At 43.4% G+C, this 12,120-nt stretch overlaps 1 protein-coding gene across 3 annotated transcripts in view; it reads left to right on the top strand.

The window, feature by feature from the left end:
• LOC139620952 (membrane-associated guanylate kinase, WW and PDZ domain-containing protein 3) overlaps window positions 1–12,120 on the top strand; it is a 39,252-nt gene that overhangs the window by 9,471 nt on the left and 17,661 nt on the right. For all 3 annotated transcript variants that reach the window (XM_071477049.1, XM_071477048.1, XM_071477050.1), the window contains exons 2-5: window positions 1,151–1,440; window positions 3,402–3,518; window positions 8,889–9,008; window positions 10,485–10,658. In XM_071477049.1, the coding sequence (XP_071333150.1) occupies window positions 1,161–1,440; window positions 3,402–3,518; window positions 8,889–9,008; window positions 10,485–10,658 (691 nt within the window). In that variant the 5' untranslated portion in view covers window positions 1,151–1,160. The remainder of the gene's footprint in view (window positions 1–1,150; window positions 1,441–3,401; window positions 3,519–8,888; window positions 9,009–10,484; window positions 10,659–12,120) is intronic.

Genomic DNA, 12,120 nt, shown 5'->3' with positions numbered 1-12,120 from the left:
GTGCAACAATATATAAAATCATTTGCAAACTTTTGGGGTGCTAGCAGACAGATTTTATGCTATGCTCTGAGTAAAGCTAACTGTCTCCTGGCTTCAGCTTCATATTGAGCAGACAAACATGAGAGGGGTATTGACTAAGTGTATGTCCTCAGATTTTGAACTATTTATTCAATAATGACCTGTTTTTTGTCATATTGTCTGTGTGATTGTGTTACTCTGTCTGGTGTGTCTCAGTTGTCGTGTGTGTAAAGGTGACAGTGCTGTTCTGATAATGTCAGAGAAACATTGACCGCTCTCTCCGGACATCACCGCTGTCACATCACAGACATCTCAAATGTGTCAGCTACATCCTCAGCCCACACACACACACACACACACACACACACACACACAGCTGCTCACCAGGAAGCATGTTGCAGAAGAACATTATTTTCAGAACAACTTTGCCCCAAGGTGTCTCACCTTTTTGTTCACACAACATAATGTGGCTGAGCAGACAATGGCAGAATCTGTCCTGAGGAATACAGTAGGCAGACAAACAGGGTAATTAGTCACTGTCCAGAGAAATCTATAAAAATCTCTACTCCTGTGAAAGCATCATGCATCGCAGAAATGAGACTGGTCTTCGGCTGTAGCTACAGGATCTTAGTTTGCCTGTCAAAATGTGTGTGCATTCATTGACCCGTACCTTTATCGAACGCAAACTGGGTTTTTCCCATGTGACTGAGGATGTGGTGGAATGTGCACAGACTCCTTGTGTGTTTACACGACAACATAACGTCAGCCTGCAGCGAGCGCGATGAACATGAGGGAATGTCCCTGTTTCTTTTGGTTGGACAGTCATGTACTGTGCTGTAGTAATGTTTGCATAAAACAAAGGCCCAGTTCCCATGTTGTGTCATGCCTGACGTCCAAACTGCCGTGGTCTCAGAGAAAATGTCCTAACCTACGGAGCTGGAATTATTCATGACTTTTACGCATTCTGCTGTGAAACGCTGCAACTCCCCAGACCTCAGACGCTGACAGCTGACAAAGGTTAAATAACAAAACGCCCTTCTGTCTGAAGTCGCCAGATCTTTCCCTAGCTACCCTTTTTATACAGCTCGACACTTTCTGCTCACCCTCTGCTATCTTTTTCTTCTCTCTCCAGCTCATTTGCCATGTCTAAGACAGCGGTGAAGAAGCTGCACTGGCGTTCCAAGGTGCAGGATAGCTTCGTCCCTTTGCTGGGCTCGTCGGGGGAACTGGGGATCGCCATTGGTGGAGGAGCAGATTATGGAGAGTTTCCTTTTGTCACGTCGGCTCCGGGGGGCGGACTCACAGTGGGTGATGTCATCCTAGAAATTGGGGGAACACCTGTATTAGGGATGACATTAGGAGATGTCCGTGGTGTTCTCAACTCCTGCCCCCATCCTATCCGCATCAAAACTGTGTCACCAGGTATGATTCAGCACGCTAGCTCACCCCGCTATAAATTAGTCTGCAGCTCATTGTTGTGGTAAATAATCACCACGCAGGCAAGAAAAGGTCTGATTATGCAGTAGGCGTTTCTTTCTTCTGCCATTCATGTATTAAACATCACATACAATAATGCATTCGATCTTTAATTCTCTCCCTAATCCTGCAGGCAGTTTAACTTGTTGCTGATTATGTTGCACACCATCACACTTGCTTCATCAGGCTACACCCAAACAATCTGTTACACCGGCGTCCAAGCTGTCATCCATAATAATCTTGCTCAATAACCCTCCTCTGACTCTCACAGGCCAGATCTGCAGCCTGTAGCATTCTGATGCTGATTTGCACTCGTCAATTAGTCTGGATATGTCAAGGCGATCGGTCCATATGTGGGTAGGAGGTCAAAATTGCTGATGACATATGACAAGAGTGCGGCGATATCTCTGTCTGTCACCCGTGAGGGGCCTTGATGTTTAGAACAGGGGGCTGGGGAAACGGATGTCTTTGTTGGCTCCGAGCAGGGCAATATGTCACTGGAGTGTCACCTGACTGCGTGTCCCGATGGCCTTGCCTGCGAGATTGATAGCTGATTTGGCCACAGGGGTGTAAATGGGGACCTTTGCTCCTGGTCCCTCCGCCGCTGGTAGATCCATTATCATTTCTGAAGTCTGGCCGGCCCTCCCTGGGCAGCTTGACTGCCTGTAGTGTGGACAGTGATGGATGAGCTGATGCACCGGCTTGCTGTATCACACCTCCTCCTACTCCTACTACTACTACAACTCCCTGTGCTCCAGCCCTCAAATACAGGACACTAGGCTGCATTCCCCAGAGGCACAAAGCAGTTTAAAGGTTTTCACTCTAATGCTGGGGCTCTGTGGAGAAAACCAAAGAGTAGTGCTATGATCTATCCATCTAATGCTTTCTTCAGTGGTTTCTCACTGCATACCACCAGAATCTATTCTTTGTATTGCTATTGACCTTGATATCTGACTGCCTTGCTTAAATGGTGTCTTGTATGCGATATGTTTGCTCAATCTACAATGGATTTCAAGTTTGTCATAAAAATCTAAGCATGGTTGATCAGTTTCAGAGAGCTGATGTTCAGGTCTGAATTTTGCTCTTCAATAGACTAGAAAATAGCATCTCTGCCATCTCTTTCATAACATGATGAGCAAAATCCCATCACTTCTCCCAAGAGGTGGCAAGATTAATCTCCCTTCACAGGCAGCAGCCATATGTGGCCAGTCATATGTACGTGCAGTTGACTGCCTCTGCTAATAAAGTTATACCACTGTGATGTTTTTTTTTTTTATTTCTTCACACAGACACATAGAAAATTCAGTTTGCTACCGGGCAGAACCACTGGAACAGACGGTGGGGGTAGGGGGTGGTGTGGCAGGGGTGCGGGCTGCCGGGGAAGCACCGACAGAATGGTCGTCTGTCAGAGTGACAAGCTGTAGAGGCGCTCAGCCCATCCATAACAGCAAGTGGCCTGTCATCAGAGGCCGTAAAGCACTTGAGATGATATTAAGAGATCAGAGAGAGGGAACTGAGCCCCAGCGATCAGCTCTGCCTCCCCTGGTGACAGCCGCAACTGTTTTGTCTGGAGCAATTAACCCCAGTCGGTTGTTATGTATGCATGAGGTACTCGGGGAAAATGCACTTAGGATCTACAGTATGTGAAGTGATATAGAAAGATCAGTATGTGTGAATGAGAAAGTCTAAGGTCGTAGAGTGATGGTGTTAATTCGAGCCCCGGCGGGAGTTAATGTTATTAGCTAAAATAAATTTCAGCCTCTATTTGACGGGCTACAAACAAATCTAAGAGTAAACATACATCATCAGACTGTTTGTGCTTACAGAGCTGATGTCTCTCTGTCTCTGCCCCCCCCCCCCCCCCCCCCCCCCCCCCGTGCTGTATTGTTACTTTGCCCTTCCCGCAGGCTCCACGTTGTGCAAGGATCTCAGGTTGTATCTGAGTAAGTGCTTCACACCCGGCTCAGTGGACAGCCAGCTTCAGCAGGTCATCCGAGAGAACCTCTACCTCCGCGCTGTACCTTGTAAGTCCCTTTGTTGTGCTTCGGCTCTCACCTTCAGTTTAAGCTACTGTATTTCACTGCACACCTTATCTTTGTCTTATCTGCTCCTGTTTCACATTCTTCAAGCCTCCTGTGCAAGTTACTGTCTGCATTAATTCTTCGGTAACACATCTCATGGTTGCCGCCATGTGAATATCTTGGTGTTAATTGGCACCAGAACTGCTCTCCACACTTCCCTCTGTCAGTGTATGCAAGCAGACCTGAGGTGATTTAATGAAATAATGTACATGGCAAAAAAAAAAAAAAAAAAACACTATCAGGGTGTTAAGTGAGACAGAAAACGCCACAAGTGCAATTAGTTTGGACATTTCCATGGTAACAGCCTGTATTGTCACACTGGGTGTGAGGATAACTCAGTGGCAGTCTCCCCCCACACTCCGGGCTGTTTTTTTTTTTTTTTTTTTTTTTTTTTGGGTGGTGGTAAGACAGTGGCACATCTGATGGTAGCTCTGTTTGACAGGTTCTTTTTTATTTGCACAGTTTTTGTGTGATCCCCTGAAAAGGAGGCCTGCAGTCCGCACAGCCAGTTTCGTTTTGATGCTTATGAATAAAAATCAAGCACAATGGCAGCCAAAGGCAGCTAGTTGTAGTACATCTGTTGCTATCTTAATCCTCTATAATATGACGTCACTGGAAACGGCTCGTGGTTATAACAGCAGACTGGGGTGTTTCAGAGAGGATGTCTGTGCGTTTTGTGGTGTTATGTGGTGTTCTGGCCTGTGTTGTGTCTGTTGTCGTTTTTTTTTTTTTTTTTTTTCCTGTTCAGGTGGTGGTATGGAGGAGATAGACCACCTAGTGTGTCTATAGTCTTAACCTTGCTGTGACTGCGTGGAGTTGTTGCTAATCTCTCCTTTAGTCCAGGAAGTAGGTCACATGGGACAGTCTGCCACCACGCCACACAACACTCTCGCTGACAGAACAAGGCACAGGTCAAAACTCACAGGATGGTGCGATGAAGACAAAACTGTCTCTCTTAGTAAACAATATGCATATTCATATGATGGTATAATTGCACTTGCATTCATAGTGAGCCTTCTCATTACGAAGCCATGCATGCGCAGCATCCTGTTACGTGTGCAAGCAGCTGCTCAGAGAGTGAATTGCCCAAATCAACACTGCTTTTAGCCATTTTCTAATCAGAATAAAATGATAGTGGAGGGTTGTCAGAGATAAACCAGCCATCTGAGAAGGTCAGATAAGGTTTTAGAGATTATTCCACAGACACACAGCATATGAATCATTTTTATTGACAAGATAATGTACTGTATTACAGAAAGCAGTCCAGCCCTCCTCCTCCTGCTGCGGGTGTCCAACTTTTGACAACTTCCCATCTCTGAGTGCTTTCTCTTAGTAAGAATGACAACAAGGCAGGCTCAGCCCTCGGGTGTGTAATCCTCTGATCTGGAGGAGATGACACAGTAAGATGCTGTTGTTCTCATGCTGAGACCAGAGCACGCGTGCCGCCCTGATCCCGAGACGGCTCAGACACCATCAGCGTCTCGTTGCAGACCACTTGTAGATGCATGTGTTGTAGAAGCAGAATTGTCTTCCTTTTGTTGTTTTTCCCGGGAGGAGGCAGCTGTGCTTGATGTAACAGGAACTTCAAGCTGAGGAGTTTTCATCAGTGGCTCATTGTGGCCCCCTTCAGGATCATATGTATGTTCCTCCTGTTTCAGGTCATAGTTTTTATGTCGTTATTGTTGTAGTTGATAATTTGATTTTTGAATTACATAACATAGATTTTTTTAGCCTCAGAAGCTCATGAAAGGTGTAGTTGAACTGTTTTTCACTGCAGTAAGCAAAGATAATATGACAAGGCTTCAGTTTTGATTCATATTCTTCTTTCTGATTTAGATGCTATTTTCTGTGGCTTAGCACCGCTGTGCTATTTAGAGAGCATCTCGATCGCTGATTCCTTTTGATGAGACAATGTTCTCTGATGTCGGATCTGGCACTGGTGCAAGAAATATCATTACAAAGGCTCAGTCAGGAGGGCAGTGCATAAAAATGGAAATGAATGACAGAATTAAGTAAATGAAAGCTACTGTATCAATAATCTAGAGGGGGGAATTAAATTAAAAGCAAATGTCTATCACTGCCAAAGTGGAGGAGGGGCTGACTGCAGTCTAATGGCTCTGTGTGTTCATACTGAGGCGGATAGGACGCTTACTGTGTGGTTTGTGGAGCAGATATATGTGTAAACTACAGTATATTGTATGTCAAGTCTCATATAAGACGACTTTCTATTTCATGCATCTGAAAATTACCCCCTTTTCTAATTATTTTCTGCGTGCAGGGTTTGCAGACCTCCCATTACCCTCCTGAACTTTCCCATCCAGATTTGTGTAATCTCACTAACCATTTGTACATGTGCCCTTGGATGATTCAGAGCCAATGTCATCAAGACTGGCTGTGTCTCCGTCTCCTCCATGAAAGACTTTTCTAATTGTCTTCAGAGTGAGTCAGAGATAAGAAACATCATCATTTGGTTATTCTAATATGCTCGCTGCAGCCCCGTCAGCCAGACCGTCTGTGGCCTTTTCAACTGTAGGATTCATTGTTAGTTATTTGTGTGCAGTGATCTTGACAGACAGCTCTCTCTGGGTGTTGATATAGAGTTCTGTGTAATTACCTCCTCACTCCCCAGCTCAGCCACAGTCCCAGGGGATCAGTGTGCGGCGCCTACAGGGACAGGCAGGGAAGACGAAGATGTCAATAAGCCATCCACCCCCCACCCCCCACCCCCCCGCTGACAGGTCATATATATCTCCGAGGAGGGTGCATGGATAATGAATCCCTGCCTCACACCATATCAGCTAGGGGAGGAGAAGAATTACACACATGTCAGATGTCATCAGGAGATTTATTATCAGATCTTTAATTAGACACAGAGACCTCTAATTTCCTCCAACTGGGGGCAAGCATAAACTTAGGGTGCAGGCAAAAATGGGTGGGGACAGTTCATTTTTACAATTTTCAGAGACCAGAGGTGTGAATGCAACCTTGGTGCTGCAAGACACAAACTAGAAAAAAGCTGCACTGTTACATTACAGTGTCAGGAGGTGGAGTTTAGAGGAGCCAATCACGTCAGTTCTTCTCATCCTCTTTAAAAGCACCAGACAGTTTCTTACTGATCCAGGGAAACTGTCCAACACAGGAAAACCTGATTGATTAGTTGATCAATCAATTAGTCGATGAACAAAAAATTAGTGAGCAACAGTTTTGATTATTGATTTACTGATTTTGGTCCCATATTGTAGAGAGTGAGATGTCCATGTCTTTTTGAATATAAAGCTGATCTATGCGCTATATTAATACTGTCAAAGTAACAAAGTGCTCAGTCTACAGTGAAACAGCCCATATGCAGGAACTCTGCCTTAAAATGAACCGTCATGACGTCTGTAATTTTGTGATGTCACAACTATACAGTCTGCGCCCTCAGCCACACCCCCAACACAGCCCACCCAGACCCTATACCCAACACTGACCATCGCCATTTACATTTACTAGTGAGTTTTACAAGTAGTAGGCTGCTGTTACCTCTGGCTGGCCAATCAGAGGAGAGGCTCACAGGCTGATACTGAACACCTTGATCTAGAGCTCCAGAGAGAAATTTGACTATACTGAAATGCTTTTGGTACTTAAAAGCACAAATATGTCTTCTTATGGATATCAAAACTTCAGAAAAAAGAGTAAAAAATGAGACCTTTAAAGGCAAAACACCAAAAATTCATTGATTCCACCTTCTCAGTTGTGAATATTTGTTGGTTTTGTTCTGAATGTCTTTGGACAACCAACAGTCAAAAATCCCAATCAGCTTCAGCTTGGGCAATGGTAAATTGTGGCAGGCATTTATCACTAATTTCTGACATTTTATTGACAAAATGGTTCATTCATTTATCAAGGGAATAACCTACAGATTAATCAATAATAATAAAAAAACATAATTACAGCCCCAGACTCAACATATGTAAATGTCTTTTTTTTTTGTTTATATAGGTCTGTGTGCATACATGTGTCATCCAAAGCCATGAATATATGTTTTTGTTTTACATTTGTGATGCAAAGTGGTCAGTGCATAACATTATAACTGCTGGTACAAAATGATCAGGACACACACTGTACAGTAAACACACATTGTTCTGCAGAAGAAGAGGTCAGGCTGCGGGAGATGTTTCATGCTTATGTGTGTCCAGACCTCTGTGTCTACATGTGTGTCTGTGTGTTGACTGTAGTGTAGTGTGTGTGTTTTTTTTTTTTTAGGGTCTATGTGTGTGTGTGTGTGTGTGTGTGTGTGTGTGTGTGTGTGTGTGTTTGCGTGCATGCACTGTGCAGTCCTGCGTGTGTCATTGTGGCTGGGAGAGCTGCTCCCAGCATGGCAGTGCATTAATCATGGGTTTTATTGGGGAGCTGGGTGTGACTCCCTCCTGCCGGCCTCACACTGACATCACATGTGATCCTCCAGGAGAGGGACACAGATTTGTCCTCAGTTTGGGCTTGGTGTGGATTTTGTCTTGGGAAAGGAATTACTCTTCTCAAGGTCAGAACGGGCGCCTTGCAGTCTAGTTTGCAAATTAAATTAGATTAGATTTGTACTATAAAAATGTGATATATTTCACACTACATGCCTGCACATGTATTTAATGTTCAGGAGGTCTGTGAGGCCTGGCTCAGGATACAGCAAACACTGAGTCTTTCCTCGGTCCTGATTTAATGTGGATGCTTTAGCTGCTGTGGTCTGGACTCACTGCTCTCTTCCAGGCCAAGGTCAATGTGAATCAATTATGATGACGGCCATTGATCATCTGAGTGCTCCATCTTTGCAATGGTGATAGAAAGATTTTAAGACTTTCACACTGCCTCATTAATGTTTAACTCTGTACTTACTGGTCTGTTCATATTAAAGAGGCCCTGGTAAATGCCACAGTGTCGTCATCATGCTCTTCATACCAAAGGGTAAATTTTGGTTAGTAAGTGGATACTTTGTTGATCTGGGACTGATTTTAAGAGTCAAGTGCTATAATTAACTGTTATGTGTAATTTATTCTCTACTTAAAATTGTTTTGTCTTTGTAAGATTGTTTATGATGTTAAATACAACCACTGCAGATCCATTAGGCTGTGTTATATTTTCTCCATATAGTTTATCAAACTCTGACTATTTATAGTTTGCTGAGTTGCTGTTTTGTTTGAACACTGAGCTCAGATTGATAACTCCCGATGAGCAGGAAAGACCTTGATTAATTGTAATATCCACAGTACAGCTGGCAGTATTTCTAACCTCATGGCTCTGATGTGTGACATAATATTTCCTGTTGTCTCCTGCGCCCAGGTACAACCAGACAGCCCAGAGACGGGGAAGTCCCAGGGGTGGACTACAACTTTGTCTCCATTGAGGAGTTCTTCTCCTTGGAGGAGTCAGGAGCACTGCTTGAGAGCGGCAAGTTCAAAGGTGAACGAGTTGAACAGTTGAACTAATGGTCTTCAAAGACGCTTGTATGGTGATTTGTAATGCAGTGAAGATTGTGTCATTTTCCTAACTATTTAATTATAACACAGTGTGTACTTTACTTGAATTTCTCTGTATTTTAACACTGAAAAGTGCAACAATGTAACTAAATTATCACCTAAATAAAATACAAACAGCTGAAATGATGCATTCTTTAAATGATAAGACGTATTTTTACAGTTGCAAGTTGTTAGTAATTTATAGAATAGAGATTCCATTACAAGGTAACTATTTGTGTTAATTCATGCTAATTTGTGCTTGTTCACTTCCTTGGCAAGAGCTAGATAAGAAGATATCAAATATTTTACTGTCATGTGTAGCAGTAAATATGTTGCTACAGCTGGTGGCCTGTTGGTTTAGCTTATCATAAAGAATGGAAACAGGGAGAAACAGCTTTTGTAACATTTGGACAGAGCCAGGCTAGTTCTTTCCCCTTTATTCCAGCCTTAATGCTAAGCTAAGCTAACAGGCTACTGGTTGTAGCTTCATATTTACCATATAGTGGTATTCATGTAACTGCTGTCAAGAAAATGAATAAGCGTATTTCCCAAAATGTCAAACTGCTCCTTTAAAGAACTTTTTTTCCCGTCTTTTTTCACATACTCATTGTGTCCCTACCAATGAAACATTGTTGTGATGAATGAGGTTTACATAATTAATGATAGGGGGGACAGTCAGTTGTAAAGTCTAAAGTCCTGCCTGGCATATTAATGCCATCAGGTGTTGCTCACCTCGAATCTACCCTGCAGACTCCTCCCTTCGTACAGGTCAGAGTGCTGCCTCTGATTAAAAAGCCTCCATACATTAGCATCCATAATTTATAAGAGTTTAATGGGAGCAATAAATGTCATCCTCCCCTGCTTTACATGTGACATTGACAGACACATCGCTACAGCAAAGCAATCAGGAGTATCGGCTGCGCCATGCACGCAGTAGCCTGCAGAAACTGCAGTAAATGGTGACGGCTGGTGACCTTGTTGCTGAGTTCACTAATCTAATGTTTCCCCTCAACCCATTTGGAGCTGCAGGAGCCAAATGGTGGGATGGAGGTAATTTCATTTCTCCTTAAGCAGCTGGAGCAGATGGCTCGATCTGAGACTATAGAACATATACAGTAGGATATCTCAGGGGGATACATAATGCATGTAGATACAGGCATGTAGTATGTGCTGTTTTGTCTACAATAGCATAACCCTGCTCTGCTCCTGAATATTTGAATATAAAATCTTTTGTTTAACTCAGTTTGGATCTCAGTAACATGTTAATGCAGACTGTTAGGGCTCCTTAGATTTATATTAACAGATTTCATTTGCACAAATCAACGGTTCACTCACTGTATTTAATTTTACAGTCTGATATGTTCGTTGGGTTTCAATTTCTCAACGCAAGACATCTTTCTCCTGCCCTTCTTTGTCTCAGGGAATTACTACGGCACACCTCGGCCTGTTCACATCAGCGCAGATAGTCCCCCCATCACCTACCAGGAACACCGCAATCTGCTCAGAAACTTCCGCACACGCAGCAAATCTCTCAGCAACCTGGAGAAGGCTGCAGAGGACGGCGAAAACAGCGAGGACGACTCCGGCCTCTCAGGCAAGTGTCTCTTAAGCCTGGTTTATATGACAGCGTGAATGTAAATCTGAAGCCAAACCTTAAAAGGTGCAAATACAATGATATATAATAGCATAACTGGATTTTTACACAGTTGCAGGAGCCTTCTTTATAGTTGAAGATTGAAAGACATATTGACAGTAGGAGGTGTGTCTGTGAAGCCCCGCACAGTAGCCAGCAGCTAAATGCTGCATTGTCCCCCTATCTATAGCTCCAGTCTCTGATACACAAATGAATCAATCATTAGCACGATTAGTATGCTCTAAACTCTCAGAGGGGCTGTGGCCTCATCGATTGCTGGATCACCTCCAAAGGAAGGTCAGCCCGCCTTGGGTCGAGCAGGCGAGGAGGTAAGCAGATAGGCAAACGTGCACACGGGGAGGTGAGCGGAAACAAAAAACAGGAAGTCATTACGCTCTCCTAACGCTGGAATAGCCAACACGCGGTTGTCAGAGATATTTTTTTCTCTATGATGAAGCAACCTTTTTAATTTTAGATGTGATGGATGACTCATTGTAGCAGATATGGTTTATTATGTTAGATAGATGGCTCTAAAGGCTTATTATTCACCACTGGTGGAAGAAGTATTCATTTACTTTATTCAAGAAAAAAAAACCCTCCATTAGAAGTAAGTCTGTCAAAATCCAACTTTAATAAAAGTGCAGAGGTACAATCTGCAAAATGCACTTAGTATCAAAGTAAAAGTACTTGTGCAGAAAAATGTCTGATATATTAATAAATATTTTATGATCAGGTTGTTAATATTGGTCAGTGCATGAGCAGTATTTTACTGTTGATGCTGATGGTACTGCTAAAATTCATAGACTGCATGATGCATTGTATTTTATGAGGTTATGATATGTCAAAATCTTAATGTGCAAAGTACCAGTAGCTGTCAAATCAATGCAGTGGAGAAAAAAATACAATATTTTCCTCTGAAATATGACGTATAAAGAAGTGTAGAAAATATAGAAGCATAAAGAAGCAACGCTCAAGTAAAGTACAAGTACCTCAAAACTGTACTTATGTACAGTGCTTGAGTCAATCTATGTAGTTACCTTGAGGTTACGACATTGTGAATAATGAAGGCGGTGTTGGTGAAGTGATGGCAGCGAGAAACTAGAACACAAGAGCTGAACAGAAGGTGGTGTGAGATTAGATGACTGGGGTAAGAGTGCAAAGGCAGCGACACAGGGTTTTGGTGATGGAGGAAGGTGGGGAGGCAGAGCGTTAGGAAAGGTAGATGCAGGGAGCCAAAATGGTACAGAAGATAAGAGAGAGGCAGGCGGAGTGGGAGGTGAGAAATGCAGGCAGGCAGAGATCCAGAGAGTTAGAGACGTGCTCCAAACACGCAGGCAGTCGGGACTTTTTTTTTTTTGGGGGGGGGGGGGGGGATGCAGGATGCAGTCAGGATAAAGTGGTAGAGAGCCATCCAACACCCTGA

Source organism: Trachinotus anak, unplaced genomic scaffold (assembly GCF_046630095.1).
Source record: "Trachinotus anak isolate AG129_WGS33_773 ecotype Australia unplaced genomic scaffold, CSIRO_AGI_Tana_v1 ptg000004l, whole genome shotgun sequence".
In the NCBI taxonomy this organism is placed as follows: domain Eukaryota; kingdom Metazoa; phylum Chordata; class Actinopteri; order Carangiformes; family Carangidae; genus Trachinotus; species Trachinotus anak.
This window is presented reverse-complemented; position numbering and strand designations above follow the sequence as displayed.